Source organism: Lissotriton helveticus, chromosome 6 (assembly GCF_964261635.1).
Source record: "Lissotriton helveticus chromosome 6, aLisHel1.1, whole genome shotgun sequence".
NCBI classification, from domain to species: domain Eukaryota; kingdom Metazoa; phylum Chordata; class Amphibia; order Caudata; family Salamandridae; genus Lissotriton; species Lissotriton helveticus.
In genome coordinates, this window is record NC_136067.1 from 1,230,329,825 (window position 1) to 1,230,352,347 (window position 22,523).

The 22,523-nt window shown below is 39.8% G+C and overlaps 1 protein-coding gene across 1 annotated transcript in view; it reads left to right on the plus strand.

Annotated features, from left to right (window-relative positions):
- LOC144762658 (uncharacterized) overlaps nt 1–22,523 on the plus strand; it is a 1,356,333-nt gene that overhangs the window by 1,308,122 nt on the left and 25,688 nt on the right. The window contains exon 32 of the mRNA XM_078647891.1: nt 21,922–21,957. Within this exon, the coding sequence (XP_078504017.1) occupies nt 21,922–21,957 (36 nt within the window). The remainder of the gene's footprint in view (nt 1–21,921; nt 21,958–22,523) is intronic.

The window sequence follows — 22,523 nt, forward strand, 5'->3', positions numbered from 1 at the left end:
TCCAGGGGCTGCTCAGAAACAAAATGTGCCATTTTCCAGAAAATTTCAGCCAATTCCGTCCACAAACGCCAAAGTTATTAGACATAGAATTTTCAAAAAACCCATAGGGAAAAAATCCTAACTATATATACCTACTGGCGACCGCCAGTAGGTAATATATATATATATATATATATATATATATATATATATATATATATATATTCACTGAAAAAACCATAGGTTATAGACCATATATAGTTAGGAACTAGCATTTAAAAAACCTTATTTTACTCACACAAAACCATTGAAATTCCATATATAGTTAGTTGCACTAACTATATATCGCGCACCCGCAATCCACTGCTGATCATGTCACATATTACATCATTCATGACATGGTCAGTGACATCACTGATGACATCACTGATGACATCTCAAATGACATCACTGATGACATCACTGATGACAACATCCAGTGACTGTATTTTTCTGTAAAGTTAAAATATGTCTTGAGTGGATGTATAAGTGTCTGGATGAAGGATTTAGTAGGTGCATGACTGACTGTATGAGTGAGTGATTAAATGTGTCTCACTGAATGCATGGGTTAGTGACTAAACTGTCTTAATTTGTGCATCATTATGTCTGTTGTTCTGTAAACTGCTGCATGTGTTGATCATTAGCTATACGAGAGGCTATATGTGTTATTAATTGGTTGCCCAAGTATTTCTATGGGAGATTGAGTTTGTGTGGGGGTGGCTGGAAGGTGTGTGACTCTATGCATAGATGTGTGAGCAGTTTATTCACTAGGTGTATGAGTTCAAGAGTGCATGTGGAAACAGCTACATGGGCAGTTGACTGTGTGCATGAGTGTATTGATGAGTGAATGGATATCTCAATGCTACATGTCATAGTAAGTACATATGTAAAACACAGTACATGTGAGAGTTGGCATATATAAATAACTGTGCATGAGAGCCACTGAATGAGTGAGTGGTTGTATCGATCATTGTGAACTTGTATCAGGGATTGTATAAGAGAGTAAATATGTGTTAGTATATGTTTCAATAAGTAAGGTGTGTTTAACTGTATAGTTGAAGAAATGGAGGTGAGATTGTTTCTTTGCATGACTGACTGGGTGTGTGAGTAACTCCATGGATGAGTGGCAGTGTGTGAGTGTCTGTATACACTGAGTGTATCTAAGGTTATATTAGAGTCTGAAGAGGTTTATCGTATTAGCACAAGAATGATGTCAAATGAGATGTCATCAGTGATGTCATCAGTGATGTCATTTGAGATGTCATCAGTGATGTCATCAGTGATGTCACTGACCATGTCATTAATGATGTAATATGTGACATGATCAGCAGTGGATTGCGGGTGCGCGATATATAGTTAGTGCAACTAACTATATATGGAATTTCAATGGTTTTGTGTGAGTAAAATAAGGTTTTTTAAATGCTAGTTCCTAACTATATATGGTCTATAACCTATGGTTTTTTCAGTGAATTTTCAAGGTTTTGTAAATGCTAATTCCTAACTATATATGGTCTATAACCTATGGTTTTTTCAGTGAATTTCATTGGTTTTTTAACAGCTAATATCTGTAGCTGTAAAATGTATTCTTCTTTAAATCCAAAAATATATTTTATATGTTTATGAATAATTTTTTTTTTAAATATTTTTTTTTCTTCGTTCCCGCTTCGCGAATCGGGAAGCTTCCCGTTAGCTGACCTTGATGCCGCGAAATAGACCGCGAGCCGGTAAACGTTTCTTTACCGCAACTGCCGCGTTAGAAAACAACATCGTGACGCCTCCCGTCCGCATGACGTTTCGCGTTGTCGCGTGATACGTCATATGACGTGCTACGTTAGCGAACTCGTACGCTTACCGAGTCGCAAAGCACAGGTTTCTGGAAGCAAACCGGGAGGCCCTGCAAAGCGCGTAACGTAAACACAGCAGGTCATGTGACTTGGTAATAACACTTTTCATTGGTTCATTTCACTTTCGGTTTCCTAATGATGTAAGACTAGGTCATATGATCTAAAATGAACACTTTTCATTGGTTGAGAACTATTTTTTTTCCCAAATGGTGAAAATCCCTCCTTCTTTCCTCACTCTGACTTTCATCATTGTGAGAGAAAGACCCTTTGTTACCAGTGAGCAATGGCTTCTTTACTAGCTTCAGCTGGTGCTTCCCCACCACCTCCACCACATCCAAGGAAGAGTGGACCACCTGCTAAAGTTATAATTCAGCAAGAAGAGGAAGAAGAGGAACAGGACGACCTAGATAATCTCCCTATTATGGCCAGAAGATCTGTTGTACCGGAAGTAACGGGACCAGAGGGCAGGGAGATGGTGCCAAATATACAAACGAGATTTCGTGAAGTAAAACAAGTCTGCGTACATTGCAGTGGAATCATTTGCTACGCAGAAAGTAGCATCACTCTGATCAACAGAGCTATTAACAATCATGCTCATGTTTGTCCGAAACTCCCCAAACAATAAATTCTTTTTTTTGTTTTCTTCCTCCTGTTGAGCCCTTTACAATGAATCGTTTTCGTTGCCCCCTCCGAAAAAAAAACAAAAAAAATATAAAACTGTTCAGAAAAATTCAAAAAAAGTAAAAAAATGTTCAGAAAAATAATAAAAAAAATATAAAACAACAAAAACAATTTAAAAAAAAGTTCTTTTCAGAACTACCTCCCCGTTATAAAAAAATTGGTACAATATTTGCAACTGTGCCAACCTCTATTTCTCTTAGTTCGCTTCCCAGTTCGCTCCCCGGTACGCGAACCGGAAGCGAACCAAAAATTTTTTTTTTTTAAAAAGAACAGTAAGTATAAGGGAAGGAAACAGACAGTTATGTTAAAAGAAAGACAGCTATAGGGGAGTAAACTAGAGATACTATTACCCGTAATCCACTGCTGATGATGTCACATATTACATCATTCATGACATGCTCAGTGACATCATCAGCAGAGGATTGCGGGTAACAGTATCCCTAGTTTATTCCCTATAGCTGTGTTTCTTTAAACATAACTGTCTGTTTCCTTCCCTTATACTTACTGTTCTTTTAAAAAAAATTTTTTTAGATCTGTCAGAAACAGTGAAAGTAATGAAATATAAAAGACTACGTAGAATATGAGCACTGTATGCAACAACTTTGACACTGACAGAAGCCTCACCTTCTCCATGCCTCCTACACAGTTCTACATGTACATCATAAATGCAAACAGAACAGAATTAATTATACATGTTAAATGGTTTATTTTTGCTGTTCTCAGAATGTATCAAATTTCACTAAAACAGTGACTTGAAGGTATTCATCATATAACAGCGGGGAAAAAAAAACACAATCAAAATGATTGTGTTTAAAAAACCCATACATTACGAATCAGAATTCAGAACTCCTTAAAGTTAACTTACTTTCCATGACGGCCAAAGATGTCCTATGAACAGCTTACACTCTGTTGTGCTGTTATTACTTTCAACCCGCCACTTTCTGAAAGAAAACCTCCATCGTTTTCAAAAACATGTTACATACAATAAATGACTTCTCGCTCTCTACCACACGATTCCACAAGGCCAAATCGTGTCAGAGCCATGTATAACTCTTGGATTTCTTGTAAGCCAATCCCGTCTTTTCGCATTTCCGCAACTTTCAGAATTAAAATGTTGAAGATCATTTACACAATCCTGGACTAGTAATATCTTCCCCTTCTTGCTCAATCATGTTCTACATTTCCTATCACACTGATACTGCTTACTATGAAGCAGACTTACACTACCTTTATGACTAGTACAATTATTTAATTCTCTACATCACTTTTAATCACAAAGCAATGTAAAACAGTAGACAGCATTGCAGACTTACATTCCCTCTACTCCATGTTTTGATTCGCTGCTTCAATTAGCTTATAAAAAGAAATAGTTTTTCTGAACTCATTCAAAGTGCACGTATTTCTCAATAACGTCCAGTGTTATGGTAAAAATTTATGTCTCTGTACTACACTTATCGTCAAGGCCAAATAGTGTAGGAGCCATGAGAACTTCTTGAAATTCCTCAGAGCACATCCCGAGATTCTTTCCCTAAAATTTTGGTTTTAAAAACACCAGGTAAGAGTTTTTAAGGTCATATGGCAATTTTTTTTTGAAAATTAAAACAGAATCATTGCAGAATGACCAGCCATTTCTACACTTTAAATAAGCTGTATAATGTCCTGATGTTATTGAAGGACCATCATGATATATAATTGCTACAGTTACAAAAGTCCTTCCTGATATTGACAACTGTGAAGCCACAAACTTTTTAATTAAAGTTTTCAATTTTGTTCCATCAGGCCTACATCGTTGGAACATTAAAATGACATACTGGCCATATGTTCGTATAAATAATGTGGACATCATTTCAGATTTACATTGGCTACACTCCATGTTGTGATCAGCTGCTTTTACTAGCTTATTAAAAGAGACTGATTTACTGTCTGGCAAAGTTAAATATATAAATCTTTCTGAGTCTACACTAGTAGTAGCTGATACCCTACAGTTCTCGCAGTCATGCTGCCATTGATAAGAAAGCCCAAACAGGTGATCTACATCTACACCTTCATCATGCAATACATCAAGCATATACATTAAAAACTCCTGACAATCTTGCTGACTATTTTGAGAGAATTGTGTTTGGCCTGAACATCTGTCTAACAGATTTCGAATTTCAGACACACTTTCTATGTTTGTTCTATCAGTGCTACATTTCTCTAACACAGAATTTAACAAACTGCAAAATCTTTGATCCGAATTGACCACAATCTGTTCTTTTAAAGTTTCTAGAGAAAAGACAACATTAACCACTACATTAGCATAGCAGTTGACACCAGAACTGTTTTCAAATTGAAAACCAACAACATCTTCAACAGAATCCTTTTTGTTTCTGCTTATAATTTCAGGTTCATCAACTTTTCGTCTTTTTGCTACAACCTCCCCAGTATTGGTCACATTTCTTCGTTTCCGGCCTACCACACGTTTCTCAAACAAAGGATACTGAGGCAAATGTGGCGCATACTCTCTTCTCAACCTATTGTATTCCTTAACACAATCTAGATCCGCACAAATGTTTGTGACATCACACTCAATCAAGTACAATCCCGATAAAGTCCTAACTCGTGACAATGCCACATATGCCATACCCTCCTTGAACACAGAACTGCCAATATTCACCAATGCACAGTCTACACTTAAACCTTGCGATTTATGGATTGTCACCGCATATGCCAAGCAAACAGGAAACTGCTTACGACGAACATATAAGTCTTTTACAAGCAAAAATCTAGCAGAACAACGAGCAATTAGCTGTACTTCCTCAATGCCATCAAATTTAATTTTTAAAAATTCAATTCCATCTCTATTTCTGTATTTCACAAAATCAACAACATTACCCATTGATCCATTTACCAGACCTCTTTCAACATGTAAATTCCTTCTTAAAATTATACGGCAGTTCAAGCACACATTCAGAGTCTTTTCAAAACCCGCAGTTTTAGATATACTCTTCTCTAATGAATCCAATTTTGTTTTCAGATTCTCAGACAAAATAATTGTTGATCCCATATGCTCTACTCTGTCAATAGCTTCCAATTTCACAATCTCTTGCTTTTCTAAATGCAACATTTTGTTGTTGAATTTGGCACATTCTGCAAGAGTTGGCATCAAACATATTCCAGATTTTTTCTCAGTAACTTTCTGAAAAATATTCTCAGGCACAACATCTTCGTCTGGATATAAATTTGTCAGTAATCGTGCATGTAAAGCTTCTTTCCCATGCTCGGTCACTTTTCCAATTCTAACATCTTGTAGAATAGTCTTGTAAACTTCATCCTTTGCCTGACGCATATTTTCATGCAGTTCAGCATAATTGAAGTTTAACCATATATTGACGTTGCCAATACTCCCTAAGCACTTCCTGGTATCTTCATGCGTGAGCATTTTGAACACAGGTTGCCCTTTCACTGGTGTCAGCTGCAGAAGATCTCCAAAAACAATGATGTGTTTGCCACCAAATAACACATCATACTCTGTTTTGAGAACTTCTTGCATTCTCAAATGCACAAAGGCAAGCATGACATTGGAAACCATGCTTACTTCGTCAATGATAAGAAGTTTCATTTTCCTCAAGACTCTTGAAACTTCAAAACAAGCATCTCCAGATAGCTTGTGATATTCTAATTTGTTGTCATGCTCCACTGGCAGCATCAGTAAACGATGTAAAGTAATCCCTTTAATGTTATGTGCTGCCAGTCCAGTTGGAGCGGTGACAACACAAGACAGCGATGACTCTGTCCTTTCCTGCAAATAACATGAAATTGCTTTAATAAGGAAACTTTTTCCAGTTCCCGCTTCTCCACTCACGTACAGTCGGACAGGCTTCAACGACGTACATGAGCACTCTTTCTTGTCATGACTTAATCCATGATCAATTTGCATGGTAAGTTCGTCATATATTTTCCTCTGCTCAACGTTGAGTTGTCTTTCCAACTCTTCTAAGTTAACCGCATCCTCCTGAGCATGTGCCATGGCTCTTTCCACTTCATTCATAGCAGTGGCAGCTTCATTTTCGATAAGAGGTCCTCCTAGTGGATCCTGACTCAATGAAGCAGAACTCTGACTGTCCTGAGAACTGTCTCTGGCAATCTCGGCTGCAATCGTTGCTTCCTGCTCAATTTCCACATTCAACATTTCTACATATTTGGGAAAAGCAGGACATTCTATGGTCTCCTTGGCAGCATTGAAAGAGTCTTCGTAACAGAGGAAATCTCCAAGCAGTTCCTCTTCTGCACGCCAAGGCTTAAAAAGTTGCAAAAGTGCTAAATAGAAAAACTCCTTTTTTTCAGGAGATTCGCCACTCAATTTTCGATGGTTTATCAAGTGGCATTTTCTTTGCTTGACCAGACATCCCTCACTTCCTATTACAGCATACACTCCTTTCTCAGTATCTTCTTTGATGTTCCTCTTGAATATGTAATTTTGCAGAACCTCATACAGACAAACATTCTCGAGGTGACTGCTTCGATTTGGATAATATGTATCCAACATGTTGCTCTTCAAAATGTCGGTACTGTTTGGCTCCTTTTCCGCCAAATACTCAATTTCCCGCACAGGTTTCAGAACTCGATTACGCGTTGCAGCAAGACCAACACTCGCCCAAACGATACTCCTGGACTTGGCATAGAGACTTGCTGAAGACAACCGGTCAGAACATTCGTAAGCTCCGATTTCTCGATGCGACAACATCTTCAGACTGAAACTGTACAACTTCTTGCTGAGGCTCTTTTCATGGGAAATGTCCTCCCACATATCCTTCAATTCTGTCTTCTCTTTTTTGGTGATGTAAGATGTCACATACCTAGCCACAGCCATACAGTTATCAGCCACAAACTGTATATCCATGTTAGCATTCCACATGGACAAAATCACCGGGTTGTAGTCGTTGATGTACTTAGACTCTTCGTTCCTCTTCAAATTGTATGTGTTTTTAGGTGATTTCTTCATCACATTATGTCGCAGCGAAGACATCAAACTGTTCACTCTTCCTTTAGAAATCACCGATCGTGGAAAGCCGAAACGACATTTGGTGTAGAACTTGTCTTTGTTCCGGAATTTACGACGACAGTACTTTCCACATCGATGGCTTTGGAAACGTAGAACTTTTTCTCTTAGGCTTTTTTTCTCCTTTGCGTTTGGAACAGCACACGTAGAATACTGTTCTATGAAACTCATCACTGAGTCGTCTGCATCCGTTCCAAATTTAGGTGCATCCTTGATCCACAGCAACATATGTATATGAGGAGCACCTCTAGATTGGTACTCCTTCCTCCAGAAGAAATCCAACACCTCTCCAAGAGGTGGATTCTTCTTATTCATGATGAAAGACATCATACCTTCAAATCTATGATTGAAGTACCTACATACATTGACTGGATCCAAAGAGCACAGTTCTCCGGGTGTCTTGAATTCGATGTTTTCTACGTTAGCATTTGCCTCTCGTAGAAATTCAAGTAAGTCTTCCCAGCCATACTCAGCACAGCTCAAAGTGAGGAACCATGTGGGAGTTCCTAAGTTCCTCAGCATACATTTTAAATCACCATGACGACGGTACCAGTACTCATTAGTACCACGCTGACACGCCATGAGATTAATCAGGTGAGAATCCAAAATACTGTCTTGGACATTGACTTTATCCATAAAGTCACTTGCCGAGATGTTTTGCATGTGTATACCACTTTTCAAGATGTGGTTCACTGCATATGACAGTCCAGACAGATCGCTTTCAAACAGGAGATGAAACAAATAAGGAATGCATTGTCGAAACCTAGGATCTCCTGCATACAATCGCAAAGTCCGGTATTCAGAAGCAGGAATTTGATGAGGTCGCTCATCATATCTTCCTCCCTGACCTGTTGGAAAAAGCTGTGGGAAACACCGAGCTTCCAAACTTTCCTCCCAAACACTAATGGGACTCCCTTTCGCTTGTTTCATTTGAAACAACTCAATAGCATTCCCCATGACTTCCTTGGAATGCAAAGGATGAACACTATAATGTTCATATATTTCTTCACTAGTAGAGGGTTCTACTTTCTCAATTTGACCACCACACAAATCGCTATCCTCTTCCTCACTTACTTCCTCTTCTGCAACATATACATTTTTATAGTATTTATTATATTTTTTCAAATACAATGTTGCCCTTTTGACTTTCCTAACATCTACTAAATCTTGCCATATTTTCTTATTCTTTGTCGGAACCCCATTAACTAAGATAACCAGAGGTTCCTCTTCCACTTTTTCTACTCCAATTGTGTTAATGTTTTTCTTCAAATCTAGAGGCAAATAAACAACTCTTCCCTTTAATCCTCTCTGTAAATCTGATGGAGGCAATTTCCCTGTCTTTGGCTCCATTCTTACAATAGCCTGAAAGGGATGGATACTTTGAATCAAAATAGATTCATAAGTATTTAAATCCTTCAATTCAGAAGGAATTTCAACCAATTCCAGATTATTATGAACTGCTCTAGCAGGCATCTGGTTTTGATTTAATTTGTTACAACAATAAGTACACACACGTTGATCCAATCCCAAATCAAAACAATTTTCTACCATCAAGTATGTTGTAAAATCCTTCCATTCACTATTATTTTCCCTTTCACTTTTTCCATATAAATCCACTAACTTAGTCTGATTCTTATAATAAGTGCGTCGACAACACACACAAGTGAAATTTGGCCTCTCACTTGATTTCACCTCAAACGTCGCAATTTCCCTCTGGAAATTATCTGTACTGGAAACCTGTACACTATCTTCCACATTACTCTCTTCTTCTTGGTCAATTTCAACATTCTCCTCTTTACTTCCAAAGTAACAAAACTCAATTTCTTCACATATATTCTTCACATCTATTTCAGAACCATGCAAAAGAGCAGCGCATAATTGTTTAAGCATAATTGCTGGACTCTTAGCATAATACAACATTCTAACTAATTTCCTCACTTTATTATGATGCACTGCTAGCATCCTGAAATGATGAAAAACACTCTGGCATACTCTCCTGGAAAGACAAGCCAGTGAATGACCATGCAAACCTATCACTTCTCTCACTCTGCAAGGATCTAATTCTTGCAACAACTTCATTTTCTGCTTCAAACTTTTCTTACTAAATGACCGTATAAAATCACAAAGCAAATTGATGGAATCCTGTCGTACACTGCAAATACTACTACACTTCCAGGTGTACACAGGACCCTTAGGACGTCTCCCTAAAACCTCATTACCTAACACCTCTTCTATCTCTGTTCTCACAAGTTTTTCTTTTTCAACTGGACAACCATCTTTCACTTCATAAGCTCGACCACTGGTGTCAACTGCATGCACCAAATCATTATCCTGGAAATAACTCTCCTCATTAAAAAATGCCTCAGAGCTTGAACTATGCATCCATTCTCCAGAAAAAACTTCACAAAAATTACTACGATTAACTATTCTCTTCCATCTACTATTTCTTTTGAAATCATAAATTACCTTGTTTAGCTTCCTAATTCTATTGATTGTCAAAATAAATAACTTACGTTTAATTTCAAATGCCTGATCAATAACTTTCTCAACTATTTTTTTTCTCTTATAAAAAACCACTTTCTGCTGACCTTTCTTAATATTTTTTAACAAATTCCCAATTATCCTGTTGCGGAACATTCGTTTACGAATATCCCTAAACTGTTGTTTCCTTCTACTTTCATGCATAGAGTTATCTCTTACTCTAGCAGTAACATTTCTCATTGGCCTTTCCTTACCATTTGAATTCATTCTCCTTTTCTGGAGTGAAACATTTTCTGTAGTAATATTTTTTTTACTACACATATTTCTTATGACTGTTTTTCGACTCTTACCCGGTGCTTTCTTGGTGACTTGACAAATCTTTTTGTTAGAGGACTGCTGCAATATTCCATGCTCCTGCTGTCTTTGACGTTTTCCAGCCTTTCTTACTCTTTCTTTGCTAGGCATCCTAAAATCTTGAAATAATCTGCAGTTGAATCTGTGGTAAAATATAATAAAAAATGTTATTAACCACTATTACCCAACAGTAAATTAATAACAGTCATCAAAAACTTAACACACTACTTAAGTATATAATATACTGAAGCCTATCTCCAATTTTTCACTGAACAGGACTCATCTCTTCTTAACCTTGGATAAACCTCACCTACTCTGTGTCCCCTGCACATAATTAAATGTAAAGGGGCAGATTTATATTAACTAGCACATCCCCAGGGATGCACCAGTTAACGTGCACCGCTGCTCTGCCACCCACGGTGTGCCGCATTTACAATCAGATAGGACAAAGCTACATCAAAACCCTGCGCCTGCTTGAAGCAGGCATAGATCTTGACGCAGGTAGGCTGAAAGCTAAAGCAACAACTAAGTGTCGTGTGCAGAAGTTACAAAAAAGGAAAAATGGCGTTTAAACCAGTAATGAGACCATGCTAACGTAATACAGAGTAAAAATATCCAGGATCTACATCAGTTTGGGGTTCACGAACCTGGCAGGTACAAGGCACTGAGGCTTTCCACCGTGCATGTCTCATCCCAAAACATATGTTGTTTGTGAATGAAACAATTTCCCAGACCAAATGCTTTGGATTGGCTACTTCTAAAAAATTAAACACCCCTACTATCCCGGAGTTAGAGGAATACGATGGTTGGAGTAATTTTACTCGTTGTCTATTAAAGATTTACAGGCCCTACTCCGTAATTCTTCCTTTAACATTTCCAGTATAAATCCAAAAGGTTGACTGCTTTGGCAACGTGCCTTATCCACGGTTTAATAACGCTGCCTTTTGCTTTATATAAGTTTTCAAATTGTATGAAATATATACCAATAGGTCGTTATTAACCTTTAGGTAGTGGTTTTCTTCATCAAGTCTGGTCGCTTCCATACACATACAGATTTTCAAAGATGATCAAGAACTTTATCTGAATGGAGAGGAATGCACTGAGACGCCAGATCATTCACTAATGTGTAGGCACATACAGTTACACGGTTCATGCAACAAACACCGACCAAATATGGCTTGCGTGTTGCAAGGCACACCAGTTCCTACTATCATCCCCACGTTCAAGTTCTTGGAAAATGGTAGTTATTTGATGCTCAATAATGAAGATTGTTCTGGGTTAATTAAAAGTATTCATTTTATCGTAACAGTAAATGAACGGGTTATTTGCTGCAGAAATGTTCTATTTCCTCCCACACATGAACATAGGGAGTTTTCAATCTGGCCACAAATACCAACCTTGGCAGCACATTTCAACGGCATGGCAAGAATAAGAGCTATTTTGTCTCAGAGAGAGGTGGCCTTGAGTTCGGCCCGTGAAACTTTCGTCCTTCACACAGCGAACACCCGTACAGAGCTGCAGACCCTTTTAAATACAGATTCGCCTTTCCATTTCAGCAAGATGGTCCGGACTATCTCTAACGCATCCTCCACAAAGAGCCTGGCGCACTTTTTTAAAGTTGTTACCAGTGGTCTCGTGACTTCATTTGAGAAAATCTTTGGAGTCATCCCTGCTTTCTTACATTCTATTTTTTCCACTCTGCTTCGTGGATTCCCATTTTTACTTGCATTACCAGCGGACGCTCTTGTGCTTTTTTACATTTTTAAATATGGATGTCCCTCCTGTGCAAGCTCCCGCCCTGCAGCTGCTGACACTGTTCCGCAATCGCATGCTAGAATATTATGGCACAATGCCGTTGGCGATATTAAGCACGGCATATGGATTATCTTTTCTATGCTGATGTGATTCCTTCAAATCTAAGACACTAAAGTATCGGCACGCCCTAAACCAACACAAAGAGACCTTCTTAGCAAATAATATATTATGTGTATTAGGGAGGGTGAGATATAAGCAGCCGCGGGCCGTGGAGGGAGTTACGGTGGGGCAGGGAGGCGGGGAGGGGGAGGGGCAGGGTGAAGCCCTCTCCACCCTGCCCCTCCCCCTCCCCGCCTCCCTGCCCACCGTAACTCCCTCCACGGCCCGCGGCTGCTTATAAGTGTTGCTAACTCTTATTCATTTACAGCATGTTAACATAGTGTCACCATTCGCTTTTTATGTACTATTAACTATGCTGGTAATTTTGCTACTGATAATATGTGTACTTGTATAATCTAAGATACTACGCCTGAGAAGACGGCATTAGTAAATAAACATTTCAAATACACATGTGTTCTTCTTAACTCCATGTTCTCGTTTCTAAGAAATATATAACGACCGACTGTTCATGAGTTCCACGTATCCTGAGGTACTATAAGTTCATATTCTGGATTGTCTAAACATTGAGAGTTTGTTATATCCAATGTGTCACTGTACCTAGCTTGCTAAGGGGTTTTGATTACTAAGCTGAGTTTTGGGACACCCTAATTCGCCGAGGTTCCAATCCTCTGTCCACAGTTCTGTGTCAGAACAGAAACCCTGCGACAGGGGCACCCCTCAACCTTACTGGAGCTTCATCACACTTGCGATACAACTCCAGCAATGCGCCAACTTTACGGCACAAATACGTCACGCATCTGTGCTGTTTTTGCCCCATGATGCGCCGCATTGTAAATGCAGCACACCATAGGTGACGGAACAGCGGCACAGAATGACTAACACATCCCTAATGATGCGCCAGTCATCATAAATCTATCCCTATGCTTCTTATCTTGTTAGAGATAAACCGCCATATGTATCATCAAAGTTTTTTGCATTTCCTAAATAGCGAACTTTAAGAAATAAATAGCGATTCTTTATCATTCCTAGTTTGCGATGACCTATTTGCTAATTACAAATTACCCATTCATTTCCATGCAGCAGGAGGCCCATAGGAATGAAGGTACAATTTGCGATTAGCAATTACCTCATCGCAAATTACGAATTTTTCCGACGGTGCAGGGGTGTCTCAAGAACACCCTGCTGCACCCCTGAAAAAGAAATTTGGGGTCATATGGCGCACATAAATTTTGAAAACATTCCTTTACCTCAAAAACGATTTTCAACTCATAATTTGAAAACACTGCACATGGGGAAATGACTTAAAATGTCCTTAAGACACATAAAAGCATTTTTTGATTGCCTTTGCAGCATTTTCCGTCACCTTTAACATGCCTATGTAACGGAAACATTCAAAATCTAAATTTGCCATGCACAGGTGGGAGCATATTTACAAGCAATTTGCTCCACAGACAAACTTCTTACATTGAAATGGGAAAAATAACATCACAGACTCTCAATTACCTTATAAAGAAGCAGACACCATTATGTCCTTCTCATCAATATTAAAACCATTGCTTTTTCTCAAAAATGATTTACAAGTCATAATTTGAAAACACTCCACAGCTCCTATGCACATAAAAGCCCTGTCAGTACTAATACTTCACATTTTCTCCAATTACAATTTCTCAAAGAAACAAAATCTATTTGTGAAACACTTGAGACAAAGCAACATTTGAAAAACACAACTTTCTTCATAATTTTCTCCTTAAAGCACACTATTTTCTATCTAAATTAAAGAAATCTTTTCTCACCTTAGCAAATACTTTGAGTTTCAAAACAGTCTCAGAAACACACCAATTTGTCTTCAGCAGAGCAAAAGGTATTCACTCCAGAGTCTGCAGCTATCAAAAGCACAGAAATGCTGTAATTCCTCACACATATCTCTCATGTCACCCAATCAAAACTCTTCCCTCACTTTTTTTCAAAGCAAAACCCTTCCCCCCTCTGCCCCCTCTCTGCTTTTTCTGCATAGCAACCACCTCTTGCAAGACCTCTCACACAACAATGTTGCAATTGAACTCTGAACTCTCAGTGCACCTGCATATCCAGAGCATTCTTTCATTTAATGATTTTTTCTTCGCCACTCAAAATACATCTTTCAACGAACTCATCCATTCACACTAACTTTCTGTTTTCAGCAATCAAAATCCACCAATCACTCTTACTGCTTCATTAACACAGAAACTCCTCAGTTTTTTTCATTTTACACTCTCATTTTTTCAACTGCCATTTCATTGCCACACTTCATCTGACTGCAGCAGAACCTTCTCTCGCCATGTTTTCTGTCTGGATTGTTGGACATAGTTACATATATTGGGCTCAAAGGTACGCTGAAAACAGGAATTTACCTAACCTCAATTTACAAGATGTGGAAATTAAGTGGTTTGGCCACAGAGGATTAAAATGTCACCAATTGATACCATTGGTGAAAACCTTTATGCATTTGCCCAAACCTGACCTGTTAATTGTGCACTGTGGAGGTAATGATTTGGGCACTTTGACTGGGGTAGGTCTGGAAATGCTTTTAAAGGACACCTTTGAGCAATTGATGGCACTTTTTCCTCAGACTGCCTTGGTATATTCAAATATATGCCAAAGACAGAAATGGAGGTGGTCAAACCAATTTTGTCCACAAATTGAGAAGTCGAGGAAGCATGTAAACAAATCTGTTTCAGCTTACATGAGAGACCATGGAATGGGCTCCCTCTACAACAATAACTTGCGTTACTACATGCAAGATATCTACAGAGGAGATGGAGTTCACTTCTCAGATGAGGGCAACAGAGTTTTCACTCTGAATTTAAGAATGTGCATTGGTACCTACTTATAAGTACCTAAATGTACCATAAACCCAAAAGCTCTTCTCAGAGCTACCCTACATCTGATCACTCACAATTTTTATTGTACTCTAACTTTTTTCACTAATTTTCAAGAAAGTACGCTCCCCAGAACGCTTCCCGGTTCGCGAACCGAGCGCACTCCACGCAAAAAAACTAAAAAAACGGTATATATTTTTTTGCCCTGCGAGAACCTTTCAAAGCCTCCACATCAAACCTAGGGGGTCAGGGACGATCTACTATGCCCCCTTATGGTCATTTGCCCCTTCGCTTTGGCCTCCTCTTGTCTCTCGATCCTACCGAGAGACAAGATGGCGGCCGCTACGGACTGTTTGGAATGTTTACAGACGCCGAAAAACCAATCAGCTTCGCAAACCTCCGTAACGCGAAAAGTACGCGAAGCGGAGCGCTGTTACAGATATATATCTTTTTTTGAACGTTAATTTCTCAAAATCCACTGGAGCACATATATTGAGACCTAGCAAAGGCACATCGGGCTACCAGTCCCTACAATTTTGCCAAGTTTCGTGCAAATCCATTCAGCCGTTCGATTATTATTATTATTTTTTTTTTTGCCCCGCGGGGCCCTTTTAAAACCTCCACATCAAACCTAGGGGGTCAGCGAGGATCTACTATTCCCCCTTATGGTCATTTGCCCCTTCGCTTTCGCCTCCTCTTGTCTCTCGATCCTACCGAGAGACAAGATGGCGGCCGCTACGGACTGTTTGGAATGTTGACAGACGCCGGAGAACCAATCAGCTTCGCTTCACAAAGCTCCGTTGCGCGAAAAGTACGCGTCCTGGGCCGCTGCCCGGTCCGCTGTTACAGATATATATCTTTTTTTAAACGTTAATTTCTCAAAATCCACTGGAGCACATATATTGAGACCTACAAAAGGCACATCGGGCTACCAGTCCCTACAATTTTGCCAAGTTTCGTGCAAATCCATTCAGCCGTTCAGGCTAAAAGTGAGGCCAACCGCCCTATGGAAATTAACATGGGAAAAACGCGTTTTGGGACCCCCCTTTTTCTCGGCCCCCCCTTGACGAACCCCCCCCAAATTTTCAAAGGCTGCTCAGAAACAAAATGTGCCATTTTCCTGAAAATTTCAGCCAATTCCGTCCACAAACGGCAAAGTTATTAGACATAGAATTTTCAAAAAACCCATAGAGAAAAAATCCTAACTATATATACCTACTGGCGACCGCCAGTAGGTAATATATATATATATATATACCTGAAGGTGAAAGACTCAAGAAAATTACTGAATATTTAGTTTTTTAGCCACCCCTTTGACTGCCCCTATTGAGGACAGATCCCTTGCTTTTTTTAAACGCACTTTGACCGCAGTTCTCAAATAACATCTGATAAACCACAAAAGCAAATTTTGAGGTATCTATGATGTCGCTTGGACCCCAAGATAGAAAATTCTACACCCTGAAGCAGACCCTCCCATTACCCACCCAATCCCCAAAAAATACCTGGTGTACCACCATCCTCCTCATCACCCTCAGGCAAATTCTCTGTTCTCCCATCTAATATAAAATAAAAAGACCTGGAGCCTGAAGTATTGAAGGACTGATTGTAAAAAGTGATTGCAATTTACAGACACTCATTTTGCCACCACTCATCGATTTTGTGAAGTAAGCAAAGTACTAATAGGTAGTAGTACTGGTAGCTCACAACGCAAAATCTCAGCTCACATGGTGTCACAGAAGAACCTGTGTAATGAATATTAATATGGTTTGTTGCTATTTTTCACCCCCTGTGATTGGCTGCAAACACCTGGATGGTGGCCTGAAAGGAACAGTAGACCACACCCCTTTGTTTGCTTTCCCAAATTGGAAACCATTTTTAAATTAACCCTTGCACTTTAAACGAACCAGGGCTGTTTAAAAAATAAATGTTTCCTGCTTGGCAATGCATCGGTTGCAGGTAATGGTCTCTTTCTTTCCTCCGAGGTATCCCAACATTATTCCAAAGAAGAAAATGTCCAATGCGGACAACTTCTGCTTTGTGAATCTGTCACTACCTTTTTTGAGAAGTCAGTAACTGTTCCATAGTTTGTGGGCTCAATTACATTCGCAAACCGTTGATATATACCTCATCAATCTATGCCCCTTTCACGTCCCATAAATATTGCGATTGGGTATCGGACAAGGTCAGCAGCACATAAATATTACCTACATTCCACCACCTCTCTGAAGACAAATGAAAGGCACCGGATTTGCATCCACCAGACTGGGATTCTTTTGACCCAGTGGTTGCAGGTGAGGCCTACCATTGCTCATTTTTTAAGACAGTACTTATTTTTCCACTTCCAGCTTTGACTAAGAGCACGAGAGAGGAAAACACAAAAGGAGGATAGTAGGTGGAAGAGAAAGACTGAAAAGCAGTGGCAAACGAAGAAAGCATAGATGAAAAAAGAATGTGGAACAGGTGACATAAAGAAGCCGGGAGTGTCTGATGGTGGAAGAAAAAGTCGCAAGATAGCGCAGAGACTAGACAGTTCAGGCATTCGGCAATTCCGACATTCAGTAGCGCCAGGCGCTGGGCTCTAAGCAAAACTATAATGGCCCTCAATGCGAGCCATACACAAGTTCAAGTTAAAAAAGGCTTTATTCGATTGATAAATAACAATCATAAAAGCACACAGTTAAAAAATACATAAACAATTTCATACATGAAAATTCATAATACACATTACATAAAATCCTATTAGATGTTACAATATTACACTATTTAAAAAGAGAAAAACATCATTTCAGTGCAAAAGACATTCAAATAAACATACATTTAATGAGATGCAAGACTTAAAAAAAAAAACTGTAATCCTTAGAACACTATTTTCATTATCTGAAAATTTTTATGACAGAAGGGCAGGACGCCATTGACATAGCCCTAGCTGTTTTAGTATAGTTACCAACAACAACAACCTAACAGAGGAAAACAAATTACAAAAAAAAATAACATGGATCTTAGATTGAGGGGAGATGTTGTCACAGGGACAAGGCTGGAGGTCTCGCGACCAGTCATTCATAACAGGGAAAGTGACTAGTCTATGAAAGACTCCCAGCCTAAAACGGGTTAATAAGAACCTATCGTAAGCACCGGGAACAAAAGTTAAATAGGGATAAATATTAAAAGTGGTTAAAATCAATTAATTATGCATGACTGTGGGATTTAAAATTTCAGATGATACTCTAAGAGTATCCAGCAGCAAAAGACCATCTTTCCCTAATTCCTTTTTAGTCACTGCCGTGATGATGGTAGGGTTTGAAAAGTACTCTGGATGGCCAAGATCCTTAAAGAAATGAAAAACGTATCTTAGCCAAGGTATCCTCATTACTCCTTCCAATTTCAAGATGTCTAAAAGAATATCTCTGTTCAATCTGGTTTCCTATTTCATCCACACCCTGTGCAACAATAGCACAGGCTCCAGTCTAATTAAATCAGAGATAAACGGGAGACCTAACTCTGCATGACAAATACATCCTGAGGTGCCACTCAGAATGGGTAAGATATAATTTAAAAAAGACTTTTCTACTATCTGAATAGGGGAAAGGTCAGCAAACCCCCAAAACCCACTCCCATAAACTGCAGCCGATACACACTTTGCCTTATATATTGTAATGAGTTCCTTGGGTGGTCTTTTACCCAGTTTCCTGACAAAGATAGTAAGGGCAGATGTGATACGTAAAAGTGCCAATTTGTTTGCTGCTACAGCTTGTACCCAGGAGTCATTCTGGGAAAAGAGCATGCCCAAGTAAGAGAATGTATTTGTGGCCTCTATCTTTTGTCCTGCAATAAACAGATCTCTGTTTTTCTTAAAACCCCTTCCACAGCACATAATGAAAGTTTTGGAAGAGTTTACCCTTAATCCTAGATCTTTCATGAAAAGGAAAAAACTATCCAAAGCACGCTGAAGGCCCAATTGTGTGCGGGACATCAGCACAGCGTCGTCAGCGTACAAGAGGGCTGGAATTGGGCGGCCGGCTACTTGAGGAAAATCTTGATTATCTTTGTGAGCAAGGCTTCCTCAGGGCCATTAATATACAAATTAAAAAGGAATGGAGCCAGGACACAGCCCTGTCTGACTCCACTCCTAATTGAAAAAGCAGCCGAACGCTCCCCCTTCAGACCATAACGCAAACGTGCCTTAGCATCACTATAAAAACGCTTAAGAAAATAAATAATATTTACATCCACCCGCAAAGCTCCCTGTAATTTCCATAGTTTAGTGTGGACCACACATTCAAAGGCGGCTGTGAGATCCACAAAAGCTAAAAACAGGTTCCCTCTCTTGGCCCTCGTATATTTCCCCACCAACAGGGAAAGATTCAAACCCTGTTCAACTGTCCCCATACTGGCCCGAAAGCCATATTGCAGGTCTGATAGAATAGAATTTTCACCGGCCCAATCCTGAAGACGTTCCAATATAACCCCCCCTGCTACCTTCGTAATGGCATCCAACAGGGAAATTGGCCTGTAACACCCCGGGTCTTGCCTATCCCCCTTTTTGTAGATAGGCACAATAGTGAACTCTAACCAAGTGGGTAGGAATTCGGTACTACAACTGGCATTGAGCTCCTGCACAAGTAGAGGCCCCCACAGAGGAATATTCAACTTAAACATGTCCATGGGGACCCCATCCGGGCCAGGAGCCCCACCGCCCTGTCTAGCGTGTAAGGCCCTCTCTACTTCGTCTAAAGTAAACATTAACTCTTTATGATGATGAAGTTGAGTTGTGTCACAGGCCTCTTGGACATAGTTGTCCCTCATGACAGGAGATTCATCGCCGTCATAGGCTAATGGGGTGGCAAATAGCACCTGCCTCACGAATATTAATGAGGAAGGTAATTCTCACCCCATTAGGATACACTAACAATGTCTGTGACTCTGTTGTACATTGCATTTTGCGAGTCGCAAAATGTAAGGGTTGTACATCTAGCCCCAAGCCTTCTTAACAACTTAGGATTCATTTGGAGCGTTTGAAGTATTCTTATACTATTGCCGATTCGGACAGAGTGCAGCTAGCTATTGGAGCATACAAGGATTATAAAGACATAACTCTGATTCATCCCTCTCGTGGTTTCCTGATGAAGGCAATTTTGCCGAAATGCTCTTAATAATCTATTTTGTTTTAACATATTGACAACGAGGGGTGGTAAAGTAGATGTACCCATGTATGTATGAGTACCAGTATGTCTGATGACTGGAATAGATTTTATTAATATACTGTAAACTTTTTTTGCACATAACCATTCCTAAAGACACTATGACATTGTTTCTTATAAAATTAAAAGGACTTTTCTATTTTTGTATCAATAAGATTGTCTCTTTCTTTGTCTTCTTATGTGCCCTCTACTTATTTTTATAAATAATTGCCTGAGATTCCTTTTGTAATAATACAATATTATACATCTGCATTATTTTATCAAACATGGAAATCGCAATTGTCCATGAATACCAATTTGGCTGTTTAATTTTCTAAGCCACATTTAGGGAAGATACCTCATAATTGCCTTATATCACGTGCATTGCAACTACGGTTGCTGGATCCCTTTTGTAGACAGGCTACACACCTTTCTAAGGGGTCGATTAGGATGGTGGACGGATTGCCCCCGCTGGGCTGGCGGTAGCCACCGCCGGCCCGGCAGGGGCAATCAGTCCGCCATCTTCACTCAAATGACCCCCCGCCACATTAGGATTGCTGGGGGGTCTGCGGCGGATGGGAAGACCGTCCGCCGATTTTTCGCCGCGGTCGCCTTGCGACCGTGGCGGAAAAGGTCTAATATGGTGGCGGTGTCTATCAGACACCGCCAGCAAAATTAGGATGGGCTTTGGGGAATTCCGGAAAGGCATACGGTCTTTGCTTTGGGGGCCCGTTGCGGGCCCCCAGGGTGAAGGGGGGGTGGGGGGTACCTATGGTACCCCCCTACATTTCAAAGTACAACATGGTAGGCACCGCGCGGTGCCTGTCATGTTGTGCTTTGAAACGCACAACATGCTTTTTTAGTATTGCGGCGGGCGGTGCTTTCAGCACCGCCCGCCGCAATGTTAAAAATGCGGGTTGCACCGGTCACTGTGGCGGAGGCATCCTAATTCGATGCACGGGACCTCCGCCATTATGGCGGACGGTCCCTTGCCACGACAGAATGGCGGACGGACAAAGTCCATCCGCCATCCTAATCGACCCCCTAGTTCGGCAAATGATAACCACCACTAAACACCATTTTTGCATTCAGAGTGAAAGCCAAAGGTTTACTAAGTGGGATCGTATTTGTTGCCACATTCAGGAATTGTGCATTGTGCACATGTAAGTGCTGTTTGGTGCTGTCAACTTCCTCTATTTTGGTTACTTAGGTTTTGCTAAAATATGAATGATTATGATTCGATCATTTAACAAATATAAATCACAACTCAGGGGTTTGGATGAAAATATAATACCTAGTAAATGTTAGTTTCTATCTGTGCTGCTGAAACCTGATGCACTGCATTTACAATGTTGTAAAACACATGAGCCCTTTTGATTATAGGGCTGTATTTCTATTTGAATTATTTTGTGTATTAAAAACTCTTCAGGAGGAATAATCTAGCATGTAGGAAAAGAATATCATGTTCCACTCAGTCAAAATGCGTTTTTCTTTCTATAACATGTTCAGCTGCCACTTCATACCCATGCGTTTTTATTATAAGTATTAGAATGCTCAAATAAACTACTTTCATCATTCTTTTTATGTTTTAGAAGCGTCGGCCGTAATTCCAGTAAAGATCGACAAAGGTACTGCATGTTTAACAAATTATAATTGCCTTTTTCATACACAGTAAGAATGTAAATTGCAGAAGCCAATGTGATGGGCTTTTAACGCCCTTTAACAGGATTGCATGACTGTATCTCGCCTGTCATAGCGGCATCCGTTAAAGCACCTAAAACAAAGCTCTTGATTTCGTCATCTGCCTTATGAAGGAACCCCCAACAGCCAATGGCATCTGATGAGTAGAAATATGCTTAATTCTCAATTCTTAGGCATTCTACATTATTTTGGTTGTTTGGATGTTGGGGAGAAGAGGGCATCCTCTATAAAAGGGCAGTTGAGAAGATTATATTACAGGGTTGCTGAAGTCCAGAAGAAGAAGGACCACATGTCGTCACTTTGTAGGTCTGCAAGATGTGACCACTGATGATCAAATTTTTGGTCATTTTTTCACCTAGATCCGATCGTCCAGCTACTTGCTCTCAAATGACAGTGATCATAGCTTGCTGGCTGGCACACACTGCTTCTGACTTTGGGCACAAGGAAAGGTGGTGGACATTAGTACTTGTAAAGGAAACACTTGACTAATGCT